The 19,978-nt window shown below is 43.6% G+C and overlaps 2 protein-coding genes across 2 annotated transcripts; one reads left to right on the forward strand and one right to left on the reverse strand.

The window, feature by feature from the left end:
* Positions 1-435: 435 nt before the first annotated feature.
* Positions 436-9,993, reverse strand: ercc3 (excision repair cross-complementation group 3). Its single transcript, XM_080772883.1, has 15 exons — positions 9,849-9,993; positions 8,798-9,003; positions 8,062-8,298; positions 7,708-7,757; positions 7,459-7,594; positions 6,714-6,887; positions 6,225-6,429; positions 5,422-5,736; positions 3,840-4,024; positions 3,185-3,387; positions 3,008-3,104; positions 2,570-2,687; positions 1,943-2,061; positions 1,308-1,457; positions 436-938 (listed from the first exon to the last, which is right to left on the reverse strand). Exons 1-15 carry the CDS (start codon positions 9,874-9,876, stop codon positions 807-809), a joined length of 2,355 nt encoding a protein of 784 aa, XP_080629009.1. The 5' UTR covers positions 9,877-9,993; the 3' UTR covers positions 436-806.
* Positions 9,994-10,121: 128 nt separating this feature from the next.
* gpalpp1 (GPALPP motifs containing 1) lies at positions 10,122-19,909 on the forward strand. Its single transcript, XM_080772935.1, has 7 exons — positions 10,122-10,306; positions 10,449-10,563; positions 11,397-11,510; positions 12,081-12,333; positions 12,689-12,865; positions 12,979-13,077; positions 18,371-19,909. The coding sequence occupies exons 1-7, from the start codon at positions 10,231-10,233 to the stop codon at positions 18,587-18,589; spliced, it is 1,053 nt and encodes a 350-aa protein (XP_080629061.1). The 5' UTR covers positions 10,122-10,230; the 3' UTR covers positions 18,590-19,909.
* Positions 19,910-19,978: the final 69 nt, after the last annotated feature.

A 19,978-nucleotide genomic window follows, 5' to 3' on the forward strand; every position in this document is an offset into this window, starting at 1 on the left:
TTAAAGTATTAATGGCAGCTGGGTTTCATCATTCAAATAAAATAGAATTCTGTCCGTTTAGCTATAAAATTATGTCAGGGAATAGGGATAAACAGTATATGTCTTTCATTTGCATTGCATCTCCCCCCCAAGCTTTTATTTTCGTTCGAGTAATAGTACAACTCTAATAGTATTACTTATAATAATGTAATTAAAGATAACTTCATTCAGATTTATTTATTTTTATTTCATTTTCCAGATTTTTTTTTCTTTTTTCTTTTATTTTCATTGGTGGGCCAGTCATAATGGTCCTGCGGGCCTGAGGTTGAGTATCACTGCTTTAAGTCTTCTCAATTTCATTAATTTGCTAACATTTCTAACATTAATCATTACGTACGCCCCCCCCCTCCTCTTATGTGTAAGAAAATCCAACTGAAGTTATATTGTTTTATTATTTAAACACTCATAAAACAAAACATGAAATTATTTACATCAGAACAGCTCTATAGACCCCACTGACTGACAATGTGGGCTTAGGGATTGCGTTTTTCAAATATTACAAAAGACAAATTAAATCAATCAAGTCACAAGTCCTTTTAACACTGCAGTACATACAGACAGTAGTTACAGGACTAGCTCTGGTCCATAGCTCTAATGCGTTGCATTTAGAGCTATGTTACTCTCAACGTCACCGTCACCATTATCACAGGCCCATCTCCAGCTGCTTTCCTCCTGCTTCAGACCTTCCAAGTCGATGTAATGGGCACGTCTCTGCCTCAGTCCTGTTACCCTGTAATTCCCCAGTAGGCCAGCAGGGGGTGAAGAAGTTACTTGCGGAAGCGCTTGAAGAGCGGGTGGATGTTCTTGTCCCTGTTGGCTTTGCTCCCCCGGTGGTACTCCATGTAGACCGCGTCGTCTGCTCCGGACATGGACCCCATGCTGCCGGGTCGCCGCGAGAACTGGAAATGTATGGAAGGTACAGAATGAGAACAATAAGAAGCAATACAAATGGGACAGAATAATGTTAACGCAAACTTAACCCATTTTTGGGGGCGGGAACCCCTTTTGGTGTTTTAAGCATGTTTATACTTTAGCTGTTGAAAAATAGCAGGTCTACAAGCTCATAGCGCACCACCGAGTGGCGCGCTACGAGCTTGTAGGTCTGCTATTTTTGAAAAATCGAAGAACGACTGACATAGAAACATAGCTTTTTCAGAAACATGTCAGGATGTAGAAGACATTTTTAGAATCTGATCTCAGGTCAGAATGGGTTTAACATGAAAACTTGGATCTGTTGTGTAACTCAAAGGGGAGAGGCTCTCTCTCACCGTGGTTCGTTGTCCCATCTCCCCGATGACCACCTCCTCCTCAGCATCGATGTCTGACGCGGCCAGGACCTTCTGTAGGAGCTGATATTGCTCCTCTCTGGACGAGAACATCAGGTCTTCCTCCTCCATGCCGGCCATCTTAGTAATCACCTATAGGAGGACACAGAAAGAAAACCAAACGCTGTGTTTGAATGACTAATAATTCTAATAATTCTAATAATAATAATACCTGGAATTTGTATAGCGCTTTTCTAAAGTACTCAAAGTCACTTTACATAATGTGTGTGTGTGTGTGGGGGGGTAACCCTAACCCTTGAACACACCTTGAAGCTGTAGCCTTGGTCTACCAGGAACCTCTGCCTCTTAACCCTAACCCTTGAACCCACCTTGAAGCTGTAGCCTTGGTCTACCAGGAACCTCTGCCTCTTGGTGGAGTAACCCTAACCCTTGAACACACCTTGAAGCTGTAGCCTTGGTCTACCAGGAACCTCTGCCTCTTGGTGAACCTCTGCCTCTTAGTGGAGTAACCCTAACCCTTGAACACACCTTGAAGCTGTAGCCTTGGTCTACCAGGAACCTCTGCCTCTTGGTGAACCTCTGCCTCTTAGTGGAGTAACCCTAACCCTTGAACACACCTTGAAGCTGTAGCCTTGGTCTACCAGGAACCTCTGCCTCTTGGTGGAGTACGCCATCTCCTGGGTGTCCTGAGACACCAGGGAATAGAAGTAGGCGTTGTACTCCTCGGCCACCATTCCTGAAGTCAAAAGGAGCGTGAGCGTTAAGAAGTCTCTTTTTCCTTTTTTAAATACATTTTTATTTCAGTTTTAGATGAAAGGCACAGGTACAGGCATACAAAGAACATGCACAAAAACATCATTCAAATTATTTTCCAACTACAGTCAGTGGCTTGCCCCTTGCCTCATTTTTTTAAATCCTAGCCCCAAACCCCAGCACCAACCACCGTTGACAAAACAAAAGAGAAAATATAGTAATGATTATAACAATTAAATACAACATAAAAATCGATCGAACAAATTGTAAATAATAAAAGAAAAACAATAATCCCTCCCAACCCACCCCGCCATAGGCCTGAAAAGAAAGATAAATGAGCAAAGATTTCAACAAAGACCAAAAAGAAAAAAGGGGCGTTAAGACTTCTCTTTGCACAGAGTAAAGAACACCTGTGCAACAGAGACTACCTAAAGAAAAAGGTACAATATATTCTCTATTCTGCACTTCCAACACAAGCAAAAGTACCAGACCTTTCTTGGCTCTGAGCACTCTGCCCAGCCTCTGGGCCTCTTGTCTGCGTGATCCTCCATGAGATGAGATCTGAATCAGGACATTGGCCTCGGGCAAGTCAAATGACGTGTCTCCAACCTGTGAGTGACATTAAGGAATATACATATTCTGTTACTATACATATATCCATTACTATTCTCCTTTGGTAAATGGTGTATTTCATATATATGTATCATGGCGGAGGAAACCATGCAAGGCACCAACCTGCACATCGGGAGCAATTAGGGGTTCAGAGTCTTGCTAAAGGACACTTCGACACTAACTCTGGGGGAGCCCACAGGGTTCGAACTGGGAACCTTGCGGTTTCCATCCGGTCACTCTACCTCTGAGCCACCGCCGCCCCCCCTTTCCTATCAGATGTTAACATATTAACAAGGATAAAGTGGTCATGTCCTGACCTTGGAGATGAAGATGGTGTTTATTTTTGGGTTGAGTTTGAAGTTCTGCAAGATCTGCATCCGTTCCCCTTGGGAGGTTGGACCGTAGATGTAAGGCCTGGTACAAACAACACAGTTTAATCAAACAAGAAAACCATTTTGACTGCAACGGTGAGTGTGTTAATCGTGTCAACTCACTTGTTGAGGCGGATGGCGTATTCCTTCAGGGCGAAGACGTTATCGGCAAACACGATGATCTTGTCGTTGCGTCGCTCGTGGAACTTAATGAGAAACTGACAGGCGCGGAACTTGTTGGGATTCATGGTGTAGAACAGGATACGTTTCTTGGTCTTAATAGCCACGTATTCTCTGTAGAACTCAGGAGACATCGGACACCACACCTGAGGGACAGACAGACACAGACATACTGTTAGGAGACATTGGACACCACACCTGACAGGGGGGAGTTTCCCTGGTTGGACGTAGCATGTGGAAGGAACACGTTATTCCAACCAGTTCCTTTCCCCTCCATCAGGCGCCCCGGCTGGCCAGGGGGAGGCAGTTTAGAGACCAGGATTACTGCATGTTTTTTGTGACGGTATCTACCCTAGGGGACACGGGGAGAACATACAAACTCCACACCTTTCCCCAACACCTTTCGCCAACCCCGCCTCGGGTATGAGCACTGATGACGTGGAGGAGGAAACACGCCACCAGCACCCACAGCGGGAATCGAACCCAGAACCTTCTAGCTGTGAGGCGACAGCACTACCAACTGTGCCACCATGCCCCAACAACTGTTTTTAAATGTGCTTAATAAGTAATGGTGATTTGATTTGACAATAAGACTCACCTCAGCACACTGGACTTTGGCGATGTAGCCATTGTTCTGAAGCTCCATCCAGTTGGCTTCAAACAACTTGGGCCCGATCAGGAAGTTGAGATCCACTATCTTGTCATCTTCCCTGACCAGCGTGGCGGTCAGACCCAGCTTACAGTGGGCCTGGACGATGGTGAGAACACGACGGAACATCTTGGCTGCAAAGAGCACACAGAACTATAGTTATAAATTATAATACCATCTCAAGTTGACCAAATGTACTTCATTAACTTAAATGTACTTGATGTAGATTTTTCTACATGAGCTTGATAAGGTTGCTCCGTTAAAGGAGTCTAGGACTAAAGAGAGAACTCAACCTTGGATGAACAAAAATATTTGGGATACCATTCATCTGAGAAATAAAACACTAGGTAATAAAAATAAAAATAAATTGCCTGGTGTTTTCAGCGAGTATAAAATGCTTAGAAATAAGGTACAGAGAATGGTAATTGAAGCAAAAAAAGGATTATTTTAAAGTACAAGAATGATCCAAAAAAGCTATGGTCAATCTACTGTATCTGTTCTATGGGCTCACCAGGGATGGTGTGAACCTCATCCAGGATAATCAGGCCCCACTCCTGACTCCTCATCCACTCCATCACCCTCTAAATCTACTGTATCTGTTCTATGGGCTCACCGGGGATGGTGTGAACCTCATCCAGGATAATCAGGCCCCACTCCTGACTCCTCATCCACTCCATCACCCTCTAAATCTACTGTATCTGTTCTATGGGCTCACCGGGGATGGTGTGAACCTCATCCAGGATAATCAGGCCCCACTCCTGACTCCTCATCCACTCCATCACCCTCTAAATCTACTGTATCTGTTCTATGGGCTCACCGGGGATGGTGTGAACCTCATCCAGGATAATCAGGCCCCACTCCTGACTCCTCATCCACTCCATCACCCTCTAAATCTACTGTATCTGTTCTATGGGCTCACCGGGGATGGTGTGAACCTCATCCAGGATAATCAGGCCCCACTCCTGACTCCTCATCCACTCCATCACCCTCTAAATCTACTGTATCTGTTCTATGGGCTCACCGGGGATGGTGTGAACCTCATCCAGGATAATCAGGCCCCACTCCTGAGTCCTCATCCACTCCATCACCCTCTAAATCTACTGTATCTGTTCTATGGGCTCACCGGGGATGGTGTGAACCTCATCCAGGATAATCAGGCCCCACTCCTGACTCCTCATCCACTCCATCACCCTCTAAATCTACTGTATCTGTTCTATGGGCTCACCGGGGATGGTGTGAACCTCATCCAGGATAATCAGGCCCCACTCCTGACTCCTCATCCACTCCATCACCCTCTAAATCTACTGTATCTGTTCTATGGGCTCACCGGGGATGGTGTGAACCTCATCCAGGATAATCAGGCCCCACTCCTGACTCCTCATCCACTCCATCACCCTCTAAATCTACTGTATCTGTTCTATGGGCTCACCGGGGATGGTGTGAACCTCATCCAGGATAATCAGGCCCCACTCCTGACTCCTCATCCACTCCATCACCCTCTAAATCTACTGTATCTGTTCTATGGGCTCACCGGGGATGGTGTGAACCTCATCCAGGATAATCAGGCCCCACTCCTGACTCCTCATCCACTCCATCACCCTCTCGGCCTCCCAGGACCTCTTCGTGGTGTGCCCCAGCATGGAGTAGGTGCTGATGGCCACGGAGCAGCCGATGGGCTTGTCTTTGGCGTCCGACGTGAACCTGCAGATCTGGGAGTCGTCGATGGTGGACCACATCTTGAACTGAGACTTCCACTGCTCCACCGACACGGAGGAGTTCCCCAGCACCAGGCAGCGTTTACGCACCGTGCACGCAGCCGTCACGCCCACCAGAGACTTGCCCGCTCCTGGTGGAAGGAAATTAATGACGTCAAATATAGAAGCACTTTGCCACTACAGATTACAGAACAGCTTTCAATGCAATTACTTGTACCTTTATGTGAATATGAAAACAAGATGTATCCTAGTCTAGGGCTTTTATTTATTTATTCTAAAGCATTTTTTTTCCAGATTCAAAAGGATTGTCTATTCAAAATGATTCTCGATTCAATACTACAATACAATACAGCTGTGCTGAACTGAAGTGACTAGTAGGCCTACTGACTACAGTAACTTGAAAATAACTGAAGACATGATGTTTACTGTGATTAGGGTAAGCTTACATTTCATATCACAAACAATCAATGTAGTGAAAACTGTAATTGTAAACAGAAAATTATGAAACAATTTGGAATCGTTCATAACGGGAAATCTAATTAGAATCTTTTTTGACACCCCTATATCCTACTGCCTTTACATGTAATCTAACCCATCACAGAAACCCTTGTCGTCTCACCGCAAGGCAGCACGATGACTCCAGAGCGAGCGCGGCCGTTTCCAAACATCTTCCGGAGGCTCTTCTCCTGGTAGGGCCTCAGCACGGCCGTGGGCTTCAGGTCCATGTTGATGTCGGGGTTCACCGTGTCGTTGCGGAAGTCGTACTCGGCCAGCAGCGGGTACTCCAGCTGGATGCACCGCTTCTGAAGCTCTTCAATCATCTCCTGGAATGAGAAACACAGAAAAGATGAAACGGGTGGGTCTACTCTGACGTCTAGTTTCACTCATGTAAACACCCATTTCTACAAATCCTTTATCGTTGTGATTTCCTTGTACTTTCTGATGTATTTTTTTCACCTTTTTATGTTTTTCAATATGCCATTATTCTGTGTGTTTTCTGTTGCCTTTTGATGTACGATTATGTTCTATATGCTCTTGTTGTTAAGCACTTTGCGACCTTGTTCTTGAAAGGTGCTATATAAATAAAGCTTTATATTATTATTATTACCTGTCTAATTTCACAGGACACGGTCTGGGTCTCCTCCTCCTCCTCCTCTTCCTTATCCATCTGCTCGTAGTAGCTGAAGATGTCGTCGGGAACCTGGGTGGTTGAACTCTGACCTTCAGCGGTCTGCTGGGAAGTAGAAGCCCCTCCCTTGTCTCCCTGTATGGTCTTAACGATCTGTGTGAGGGAATCAGATGGTCTTAGAGATCTGTACGAGGGAATCAGACTTCATCAAGACTTTAAAAAAAAAAAAACTTCAAAACGGTCATATTTGGGTACGGCTCAGTGCTCATCATATCCCTGATGACTTTCCCTACTGTATTTCAGGCAACATTTCCCAAAGATGTCCAGAAATAACTTGTGGAGATCAGCTACGTATCTCTCCACTATTTATTATTGTACCATGAAGTATATAATGGGGTTTAATTGGTTAAACACATCGGTTCGTGTAATACAATTAACTGGAGGAGGGGGAACAGGTTGCCATACCGCAGATTTACTGTGAACGATCTAACTGGAGGGGAAACGTGTTGCCATACCGCAGATTTACTGTGAACGATCTAACTGGAGGAGGGGAAACGGGTTGCCATACCGCAGATTTACTGTGAACGATCTAACTGGAGGAGGGGAAACGGGTTGCCATACCGCAGATTTACTGTGAACGATCTAACTGGAGGAGGGGAAACGGGTTGCCATACCGCAGATTTACTGTGAACGATCTAACTGGAGGGGAAACGGGTTGCCATACCGCAGATTTACTGTGAACGATCTCCGTGATGAGCTCAGTGTCCGTTCCATCGGCAGTACGGAGACGGCATTCACGAATCACGTCGTCCTGCAGGAGGCGCTGAATCACATCGGGGAAGGCACTCTCAACAAAGTATCTGTGTTAAGAGATATGGCGGCACAGTTAGAAAACAGAGATATGGCACGTTAGAAAACATGTGCTGCAAAGAAAAGAATGGTTATTATTAGGCAAAGAGAACGTGATTCTTACCTGTTGTGTTTGAGCACCATTTTCACTTTACCGTAGCTCATTGTACAAAGCTACAAGACAGAGAGAAATTGAATTATAGGTAATTGACAACACAAACACACATGATGACTGTCACCGGATATTAGTGACTTAAGGCTCATTCATAGTCTGGATTTTCGGTGGTCACCTCACCACCGAAAGTCCAGACTATGTATGAGCCTTAACAATGTTCTTGTTGTCAACATTATGTATGATACAGAATGTGCCAATTGGAGCTGTGTGTGTATCCATCCATCTATTCACAGTTCACACATCTTCGTCCTAGACACTCACATCCCTTGTATTAAAAAAAGACATGTATGCCGTCTCTCACACCTGGATGAACTGCACAATGCCGTCAGGTATGGATGTTTTGCTGAGTTTCTGCAGGTATTCCACAATGTCAGAGGTCTGTAGTCCTACACTGACCGCTGCGTAGAGGGAATACGCGGTCAGCTTGTATTCATGGACGTGGACGGGCCTACATACAGGCTCTGCAATCGCCACCAAGAAATCCTGCGCATATTTGTATACGGGCGAGAAGGCCTCAAGGAAAATGTGTCCATCTGGAGCCTGGAGTAGAAGAGACAGAAAAATAAAAATCACACTTGTGTTAAGTAAGGGGTGCCTCACTTCTTTTAAGAAACATCGTACTCTATGTTTATTTAAAGTGCACTAAACAAACATTAGAAAGTCCATTGACTTGGCTTCTATATGACATCACGTGGGGTGCTGGTTTTTTTACGCCATCAAAAGTCCATAGACTTGGCTGCCATATGATGTAGGTCTGCTATTTCCTTTTAATCGTGAAAATGTGGCCCAAATGTTTGAATATATTCTTTCAGAGCGAACGTTTTTAACTCAAATCTTTGCTACTGGGGGGGTCCCTGGAACAACATATTTTCAGATGGGGGTCGGCGGCCAAATTCATATATTTTTGGGAGTCCTTCACAGGACAATGTTTGAGAACGACTGACATAGAAACATAGGTTTTTCATAAAACTGAAAGATTTAGAAGGCATTTTATGGAATCGTCCTCGGGTCAAAATGGGTTAACCAAATATTGCCGTACCACCCAGAGGGGCCGTGCAGCGTGGTCGTTCTTCAGGAGCATCTGAAGGCGGTAGTCTTTGGCGCCGTACTCGTCCAGTTTGGTGCTGGCCTCGTCCACCGTTTTCCCCGCAGCCGCAGGTATGGCCTCCTGAGATTCACTGCCCATCGCCTCCTCCTCGTCATCTTCCTCCTCGTAGACACGCCGTTTGGACTTGTGGGTCTTGTCTGTGGGTAGACATCGTATCAGACAGACAACATGTTGGGTACGCTGGGACTCCATTAGCCGATGGCCATGGGCAGATACACAGTACAATGAAGAAAAAAAGTGGAATGTCCGCACACGATATAGTTCTGTTCCCTGTCTTTTTTATTTCAACCTAAATACAACAACGTTTCGCGGACTGGTGTCCACGTTTAGAGTGGTGTCAGACTGTCAGTCTAACATGAGACCTTATAGTATGCCTAGCTCTGGTCCATAGCTCTAATGTGTCGCATTAGAGCTATGGACCAGAGCTAGAGTATGCAGCCCATGGTTAGATGTGTTCCTCAGTCTAACATGAGACCTTATGGCTTATAGTATGCCACATGGTAAGATGTGTTCCTCAGCACACTATATTTTCAACAAGAGTATGTTTACTGTGATACTGTGATGGATACTGGTTATTCTAAACATGCTAAATGTACCAACATGAAGTGGTGTGATGTTTTGTACATGTTTTCAATTAGTTATCTTGCCATACAAAACTGTAATACTGTTATAGACGTGCTGAGGATTGGGTGTGTTACAGAAGCTGACTGTGTATTTTACCACCAGGTACATTGTGTTGTTATTGGACTAGAAATCAATCGTATGTTTATTGATTATGGTGTCAGACTAACATGAGACATGCCCGTGACGTGCAGAGAATTGGGTGTGTTACACAGACAGAAGCTGACCAGATTATACGTCTGTGTATTTGACCAGATTATTAAACTGTCAACAAAGAGAGAATTAAATCGTCTGGAACTTCATTATTCCACAACAACAACACAACGCAGATCAAACCGTTACATATCAAAGCTCTTCTTACCTCTGTCTCCTTTGTCCCTTTTCCCCATTTCAAAAGTACCGGAATAATAATAAAGGTTTCGGAAAATGTAAATAACTAGATGACAACTTTAAAGTTTATGATTCGACTTTAGACACAAAGCAACGATGCTATAACTGCGTACTACACTGAGACGACGAGTGAGTGAGCTCTCTTCCGGAACACGTGACCCATGTCGTATAACATAACAACAAGAAGAAGAAGACCAGGCATTCCTATTGGCTGCTTAGAAAACTCTTGTTGGTAATGTTTACTTCCTGAGGTCAGGGGCCACGCCAGAGCAATCGCTCCGAGATTTGGCACAATTAAATGACAATCTAATTGTTCTTTTTGTATAATAAATAAACTCGTCGACGTTTTAAAGATGTCACGTGGACCCGGCTTGCCCACGAGGTTAAGGAACGACAGCGATGAAGATTCAGATGACAGTGAAGATGGACGTACGGATAGTATTTATGTATTTACAACGACCGCTTGTGTTTCTTCTTGAGACGTGGGGCAAGTTTAGTGTACATTTGTGATGTGATTTGCTTTGATTATAGCATGATGAGTTGCTTGGGTTTTGTTTTGTGTGTTTTCCAGTGGTCGGTCCGGCTCTCCCTCCCGGCTATAAACGGGGAGAACCCTCCAGCGACTCGGAAGACAGTGAGCGGGAGGTCGTCTTCAAGAGATCCAAGACAACACACACACAGAGAGAGTAGGTTCACTTTAACACACACACGCACATGGTTTCTTTTGATTGATTGATTGATTGATTGATTAACAGTTTGCTAAATTACAGTACATTTCAAGTGCAACTCAATACAAAAAAATGTTAACTGTGAGTGGACGACACCATAAAGCATTACACTTGTTTACAAGAGGGTCCACCATTTTCAATTCATCAAAACATTAAGAGACGTACGAATATACACAACTATATAGTCAAAAGGAAATCATCATAGAGGAGGTAAAAAGGGAAAATAAACATATACAGTGAGGGGGGAAAGGGGTGGGGGGGGGGGGGGGATTCACTTTAACGCATATCAACAACAAACTCTGCCTAAATATCAGTAGCACAGGAAATGTCAACCAGGGACTGAATTAATTTCGCTCCTCCTATGCCACCAACATGTGAAACGCCCTACCAACAGTCATTAAGACATGTGAATCCCTTGACTCCTTCAAAACCGCTCTCAAAGGGCACCTTCGGACATGCCTAGTACGGGCTTGAAATGTACTGTAATTCTGCAAACTGCTGCAAACTTCAATCAATCAATCAGGCTGTGAAGTACCTGTGAGACAATGTGAGAAGGGCCATCTGTGCCATCAAAATAAACACAAATTTACATCCCAATTAAAACCTGGTTAAAAGTAATCAACTCTAAGAGTGAGGGGAGTAAGTAGACTAGGTCAAAATAAAGTTTTTTATTCATTTAAAAAGCTTTGACAGATGATGATCATTTGCAGGTTCACTGACAAAGTACTGGACCTGTCTGGAATAAAACAAAATCTAAATATATAACTGATCTGATTATTCTTTTTGTCCAGCATGGAAGAGACGGCAAAGCCAAAAGAAGATGATGACGACGACGACGATGATGACGACTTCTTTGGACCGGCTCTACCCCCAGGATTCAAGAAGCAACAGAGTTCACCAGAGAGGTGAGCAAGAGGAACTCAAGATATGTGTAGACAAGAGTTTATACTTTTGTTACATTTTATGATTAACAAATGGTAAATGGTGGATTTATATAACTCCTTCATCCAAGGCGCTTCTCATAGATTAGCATTACATTCACCCATTCACACACATTCATACACCGATGGCGGCAGAAAGGAAAGGAAAGGTACTATGTTTACCCAGGGTAACTAGACTAAGCTCAAGAACTTGTTTACAGCCAGGCCCTGCTCATAGATCATTTCATGGTAGGGGTTCAATGCCTTGTCCAAGGGCACTTCAGCGGTGGTCATTTTAACGTGCCGGTCCGGGGATACGAACTAGCGACCTTCCTATATCAAGACCGCTCCCCAAACCGTTCGGCCACCGCTGCCCCTTGCAAGGTACCAACCAGCACATCAGGAGAAATTAGGGGTTCAGTGCCTTGCTCAAGGACACTTCCACACTAACTCTGGGGGAGCCCACAGGGTTCAAACTGGCGACCTTGCAGTTACCATCCAGCCACTCTAACCCCTGAGCCACCGTGTGTGTGTGTGTTCTGTTGTTTACCTCAGGCCTCCAGTACTGGGTCCAGCCTTGCCTCCAGGCTTTCGCAGAGCGTCGGACGATGATGACGAGGATTCTGACGATAGCTTCCCAGGGCCTGCGCTACCGCCAGGCTACAAAGCTGAGACCTCGAGCAGTGACGGAGAGGAGTCTGATGAGGAAGTCATCGGTCCCATGCCCGCCAAAGGATTGGTTCAGGATTCTGTGGCTCTGGACTTTGAGCGCAGGGCACAAAAGATGAAGGACAAGCTGACAGGAGATGTGAGCGTTGACATTTTTACTTAACCCATTTTGGGTGGGAAAACCCCTTTTGGTGTTACCATTATGTTGTGCTTTAGCTATTGAAAAATAGCAGATCTACAAGCTCGTAGCGCGCCACTCGGTGGCGCGCTACGAGCTTGTAGATCTGCTATTTTTGAAAAATCGAAGAACGACTGACGTAGAAACATAGCTTTTTCAGAAAACTGTCAGAATTGGTTAAAGACATGGTGAAATGAAAAACGTTTGTTTTCTCACACTTTCTGTGCGTGCGTGTGCGTGTGCGTGTGTGTGCGTGTGTGTGTGTGTGTGAGCGTGTGTGTGTGTGTGTGTGTGTGTGTGTGTGTGTGTGTGAAAGGATGGTCCTGAGGTCCTCGCTAGAGAAACATGGATGACGGAGCTTCCCCCCGAACTGCAACACATTGGCTTGGGGGCTCGTACCTTCAAGAAGAAGTCTGGCCCAAAGAACAAAGACAAAGACAAAGCCCGCTCAATGTGGACCGAAACTCCTGCAGACAAGGAGCGCAAGATCAGGGTAATGAAGCACTGCAGCTCATCGGTTTCAGAATGCCTTTACTTTTTAATATTGCATACATGAGTTTAGAATTTTACTCCCTGTCTTATTGTGATTATTCTTAACAAATACAGGAGCGCCTTGAGGGAAAGAAGACTGAGAAAGAGACAGACGACACCCCACAAATGTCCCAAAAGGAGTTGAAACTGGCAGCGAAAGTGTCCAAATATAATGTAAGTTGCACTACTAATGTCAATTTGAATAAAACTGATGCTGCACAGGGGTTGGCAGACACCAGGCCTGGAATTTCATCCTTTTAGGCCAGGGGCAAGGCCACTTGGCCTTCAGTGTGGTCAACCTTTTGAGGGCACAAAGGCAGAGTGCCAGGGCATGAAGGCCATCAATTAAAACAATGATTTTAAGTCCCCGGTCATAATTATTTTAGTTTAAAGGTTAAGGATGATTATTATTATTTTTTGCCAAGGCAAACATTGGTTCAGAACAGTGCTTCTTAAATAAATAATCACAGCTTTAACCCATTGACGCCTGGTGCAACGTATACGTTGTTCTACCCTTGATGCCGGCCGTGCTCTCTGTGTCTCATCAGCTATCTTATATATATGGGAGAAGTGGTACCCATACTCAGAAGACACACCCCAAGGCAGAAAACCAAAGCCACGAACAGCTACGTCGCTACTGCAACGCCCACAACACCATCTTACACACTAGACTCACGCACACTCACTTCTCACACACACTCACACGGGCAGTGACGTCACACACTTACCCTTCGCAGTCTCTTTGCAGTGTGTGTAAGCGATCTCTTCATTACACGGCCCACGCCAACCCCAACGCAGACCACCAGCCAAATAGACTTTTCATTGGCACTAACACTGGCTCCCTTCCACACTCACGCCGGCAATGCATTTGTTTAATACAAACATTTTCTTCCCAAAGTACCCACACCCCCCAGGCAACAGTCTACGCTGTTGCCCAAACACGTCCAGAAACAAGGACTTTAACCACGCTACTTACATACACTGCAACTCGCTTACAATTCGCAAACCTGGCAACACTGTTGCACTCTTACCAGGCCCGCCCCCACACTAGCTTGACAATGTCATCTCGCGCAGCACAGAATCTGATCTCGCGCAGGACATTGATGAGAGAAAGAAGGAACAGGAGAGATTATACGATCGCTATTTCGCTTATTCCATCTAAATCTCATTATTTACAAAATAAATGACTCGACGATTCCCTTAGTTACATCAACATTGTTCTTTGTCATTAATCGGATTGTGCCAAAATATCACCCTTACACCGATCACTTTGCCTATTTTCGCCACACAGCCAACTGCCCCACACACACACACACACACACACACACACACCAACATGCGATTCATTAAATAACTATTTCTCTGCACGCGCGCACACAACATTATTCACGTGAAATGCGTCACGCCAATATTGAGATAGGCTACCAATATGTGGGTATAGCCTACAGGGAATTACCGACGGAGTGTATATATACACACACACACACACACACACACACACACACACACACACACACACACACACAGTCCCGGCTCCCCAAGAAATAGATTAGAATTTATAGATGCGCGATTACATAACAGCTGTGCGTCATTATAGCCACACACGTCTCTAACTTGCGCTCACAGTCGCGATACTTTTCAGTTGTGTGGTACTTTTATATTGATTTAACTGGAACAGAAAGTTCCCATCTCCCAGTCACGGAGCTGCAACAAAAAGCAACTGGTCGTTTCTGACCAGTGTTGCCAAATAAGCGATTAGTAAGTAATGTAATTTAATTTATCAGCGATTTTGGGATTATTTTTGTAGATTGAAAAAATATTGGGCCTCCTTTGCTCTTGCCATGACAATGTTTGAGAACCACTGCTCTAAAACAATATTAGACAAAGTTTGAGCCACAAACACATTGCTCTCTCTCTCTCTCTCTCTCTTCTCCTTTTGTATAAATTAAATAGGCCTATTCATGATTCTGCTTATAGAGAAGTAGCCTATGTTAGTTTGTTTTATGGACTTGAGAGCTACTTTCAAAACGACCAGCTCAACATACCCACCAAATAAAACTATCATCCCATTGCTGAAAATAGTGACAAAATGTAATTGAGGGGCCTTTCATATAGGCTACATATAAGACAAGCGCACATGGAATGGGAAATAGAGGGGGGAAAATGCAAATCGTAGGCTTTTATTTTTGTTGGTATTTGACTTTGCTACTGATGATTGTAAGCAACAACAAGTATTGCATTGTGTGTTTGAGCTGACAGGCCCTTTTTGATGTCAATCACTCAAGTCATCTCAGGTCATCTAAAGCGGAAGATGCAAAAATCGTTTTTTATATTATAATTATATATATTTTTACTGCCATGTCATGTGGTCTACCTGCAAAGCCTTTGTAGATCGTGATCTACCATTTGGGCACCACTTAACGTCAGATCAGGGGTTTTTGTCGGCCAGCGCCAACAATGCTCCCCGAAAGCATAATCGCAGCAAATACCGGGCAGTGTGTATGAGCCTTAACATGTTGACTACACTACACTACACATAATAACTAATAACCCGTTTTCAGCTTAAAGCAATTATATTTCATTGAAGCAACTCCTTAGCATTGTTTTCATACCATGGATGTGATAAGAAAATATCAAACATAAGGGAAATATTAAATAGTATCGGGTGTACCAGTTTGGCCTTTTCTTTTTTTTCAATGGGGCAATACATTGATTAAACAAACGTTTGATTGATTGAGTTGTACAATGTTATACAACCCTAAACTACTTTTAGAATACACTACACAATACAATACAATTTCAGAACATATAATATTGGCCAATATGTCAAATATGTAAATATTACATATCGCATTGAATGGAAGCGGACCATTTGTAACACATGTTACAAATGACCCGCTTTTGCAAGTTTTCTTTGCAGTTGCTTACAGACCAGAATGAACGTGAATTCCGTCTAAACACGATGCAAACTAATGAAGAACATAAGCATGAACACATCCATGTGGATTTTTATTCACCAACACCAAAGACAAAAATTGTAGCACACATATACTCCAGGTGTAAAATTATACGCATTTTGAAGGTAAACACTTCAAACTTCCTGGCCACGTAGAGTACGTTGCTGTACACATACTGACGCGATGGCGTCATGGTGGCGTTGACCAATCAAGATATAACGTCCATGTTACAACCGTGAAGCGTTACAACCTTGGCGGCTCTCCCCTACATTTGTTACTAACATTAGGTTGTGGCGAAGTAGAAACGTGGCCAGCAGATACTGTGTTTTGGACAAACAGGCTAGGTATTGGTGTTGATTTGGGTCAACTGGACAAACAGCGTGGTGTTGTTTTGTGTCTGTGTTTGTGTTGGAGCGCCTCAGTGTGGCCGTACAGGTCATGTGCAACCTCTTCCACAGAGAGATGGAGACACTAAATCTCAGCTGGACAAACATGTTTGCATGCATGCATCGCTGCCTTGCATGCTGTGTGCTACTGTTGAGTCTGTCACTTACTTTGACTGATTTATGGCATTGTCTTTCTGTTAAAATCCAACTATGTTAATTTAAGAACTCTGGGCATATAGGTCATTGTTTATTCACTGTGCACACGTGTAGCCTATTGTATGTCAGACTGTATGTCTGTCCCACAGTCACAATCCTTTAGTAATTAGGCTGTGGAAATATTCAGGACAAAACAATGGTACATTTCCAATAACCCATCCGTTACTACATGTGGAGTCAACTCCCGCCATTTATTTCTTCCCATAGTGCGTGGCGAAGTAGCTCTGGGATGAGTGCGCGCGAAGCGCGCACAAAATTCTAGTTGCTATACATGTAGCAACATAACTATTTAAAAAAAAAAACATCCGAATTTGAAGGTTTTCAGAAACCTTAGGTCAGGCCCTAGAAGGCGTTCCCAGATTCGGCCTCAGGCATCAATGGGTTAAATAACAAAATATAAGTAGCTACTGTTGTAAAATATTGTAAACATGTCTGTAGCATGTATTGGGGTCCCAGTCCAGAGATGAAAATGGAATGAATGGCCCTGTCACCCTAGGCTAATAAATATAAATTTAATTTGGGGGTCCTTGAAATTGAAATGGCTGAGGATCACTGGCTTAAACTGTGAGTTAATTTACAGAAAATACAATGACAGCCTACATAACCTTTGAATGAGGGCTTGGTTTAGAAAAGCCTATATTTTGTGCTAAATTAATATATTGAATAACATATAAATGTATGTTTAAAGGCTAGACTGGCATTGTAGAGAGGTTTAGTGACAGATGAGATCATCTCTCCATTGCAGGACTATAGTCATATATATATATAAGTCAACACAAAGTGAAAGTGCAGCTTCAGATCAGTTTTACCTGGAGGTGTTTTATCTGCACTGTGGACAAGCAGGGGAACAATGTGTTTTAATTATATCCATGGTATTTTTCTGTCGCTATCCATATGCGACACAAAAGTACATTGTTTTGGTGGGCTAGATAGATGGATCATCTCTCCTCCTCCTTTTATGGACAACCACGCTGTTTCGCGTTAGACAAAAATAAATCAGCTGGACCATGTCCGACCAACGTTAATGCATGTGACGTAGGACCGCCACAGTGAGCCACACGGTCGCGAAGGTAGAAAACATTATTTAGTTTTGAGTGATTTGCAGTCTGACCGGATAGCTAGATTAGCTACACTAGCAGTGTGTGGGCTAAAGGCTTAGAACTTTAGCTGTTTTCGCCCGACGGGCAAGTCATCTTTGTTCATGATTGCTTAATTGTCCATTTAGTCCAGGGGTGGGCAACTTTGACGATGGAGAGGGCCACTATATTTCCACACTCACTCCCTAGGGCCATATATTAATTGCTGTCGTAGCAAAAATAGCCGATCTACAAGCGCTGCGGCGCGTTTTGAGCTTGTAGATCGGCTATTTTTGCTATATTCAAATTGACGTGACGTCATGTTGTAGTTCGGTGGTCACTTAACCACCGAAAATCCAGACTATGTATGGGTCTTAAGTCTCTCGTGACAGACAAAGGAAAAGAGGGTGCTGTTTTTCCGATGATAGGTTCTCAGCATGCTGTCCTTTGGACGATAGGTTCTCAGCATGCTGTCCATTGGACCTGCAGCTGATCAAAGTGGACGTGTGAATATTTTCTTTGCAAAGTTGCACTATAAATCACAAAGATTGGATTGGAATGCTGCTGTACCATTGTTACTAGTACTCATTCTTTCCTCTTTATCTGTACATTATGAATTAACCCATTTTGGGGCGGGAACCCCTTTTGGTGTTAGCATTATGTTATGCTTTAGCTATTTTTGAAAAATCGAAGAACGACTGACCTAGAAACATAGCTTTTTCAGAAAACTGTCAGGATGTAGAAGACATTTTTTAGAATCTGATCTCGGGTCAGAATGGGTTAAGTAGTTGCCAGACATGAGCATTGTTTCCCATTGTTTTCTTCCTGACAGGAGACTAAGCGTGGTGAATCCTTGGTCAGTTTGCACACAAAGAAGCTGAAGAAGAAAGCAGCGGAAACGGCCCACGTTCCAGTGGAGCGGAAGGCATTCGATCGGGAAAGTGACCTGCAGTTTAACCGCTTCGACGAGGCCCAGAAGCAGCGACTTCTAAAGAAGTCTGCAGAACTGAACACACGGTTCTCGCACAGCGAGGACAAGATGTTCCTTTAAGTAAATATAGACCGGCAGCAAGTCCTCAAAAAAGGCATTCATCTTTTATATATCCGAGTTAGACATTTTATTTTGGGGCAAAATTAGATTAGTTTTTGGCTGGATAACTCACCCCTTTTCCAACTCTGAATCAAAAGTGTGTAAGTCCGGACATGTCGCCCGGGGTGAGATGTCTCTACTTTCGGGGTGAGTTATCTACTAGTCCCTAAAAAACAGATTGTGTGACGGAGAGAGAGCGCAAGAGGAGGAGTGAACACTAGATGGCAGTAGAATAGAGTAGTCTTTTTGTATTTATATATATATCCTATATAATATGTCCTATAGTTTACTGAATTAATCATTAAAATAGCATTTTATAGCTCTGACCCCCAGTCGCACTCAACCCCGTTACACAAGTCATTCTCTCCTACATAAGATTAATGAACTGGCCCTTTAGTGACATCACCAAAATGAATGATGTTTTTTATGTCATTTATGTATGTAAGAAAACCATCGCTCATCTGCTGAAACAACTTATTAAAAGGATATTAATGAAGAAAAAATAAAGGTAAGCTTCACACACTCAAATCTGAACAATCAATATATTTATTTGCAAGCTTTCGGTCAATACTGACCAGACCACTTTCAGGTATGCCTGAGGAGGTCCGTATAGACCAAAAGCTTGCGAATATTGATCGTGCACAGATTTGAGTGTGCGAAGCTTCCTTTTATTTTTTTCTTCATGTCATTTATATATGAAAAAAGAAAATCACACCCGTGTGAACCGAGTGGTGCAACTCTCCTCTCTCTCCCCTCCCTCCTCCTCCTTTATCGCTCTCTCTCTCATTAGCAGGCAACAGTGCAGCACTGTCTCCCTCTCTCTGTTTCTGGCAAACGGCACCCCTACTGGTACTCGGATAATACTGGTGCTCATTAACATACACATAGATAGGTGAACACAGACACACACGTCACATAGACACAGACACACACGTCACATAGACACAGACACACGGACATTGCTGTTCCTTGGAGTGGTTGCACCACTCAAAAATCTATAAATACATTGTTGGAAGAAAAAAAATATATATATGATTTCTTAATGTCATGCATGCCATGTGGTCTCCTACAAGGACTATTGAAAGAGGACGAGACCGTACGGTGGACTTCATGTTGTTCCCTGGAAGGAAAGAAACATGCCATGCGCTACAAAAAAGTGTTGTAACCTGCCGTTTTTTTCTACTTTCTAATTATTTGTTTGGCTCAAAACATTGTGTTTGTTGTCATGACAAGAGTTGGCTTTGTCCGTAACGTAAACGTCTTTAAATAAATACTTTCTGAAAAGTCTGAGGAAAATGAACAGGATTTATTTTCCGGGTCTCTTGAGGGGGCGGGACTGCGACGCTCTAT

This window comes from Protomyctophum bolini (assembly GCF_963924005.1).
Source record: "Protomyctophum bolini genome assembly, chromosome: 1".
Classification (NCBI taxonomy): Eukaryota; Metazoa; Chordata; class Actinopteri; order Myctophiformes; family Myctophidae; genus Protomyctophum; species Protomyctophum bolini.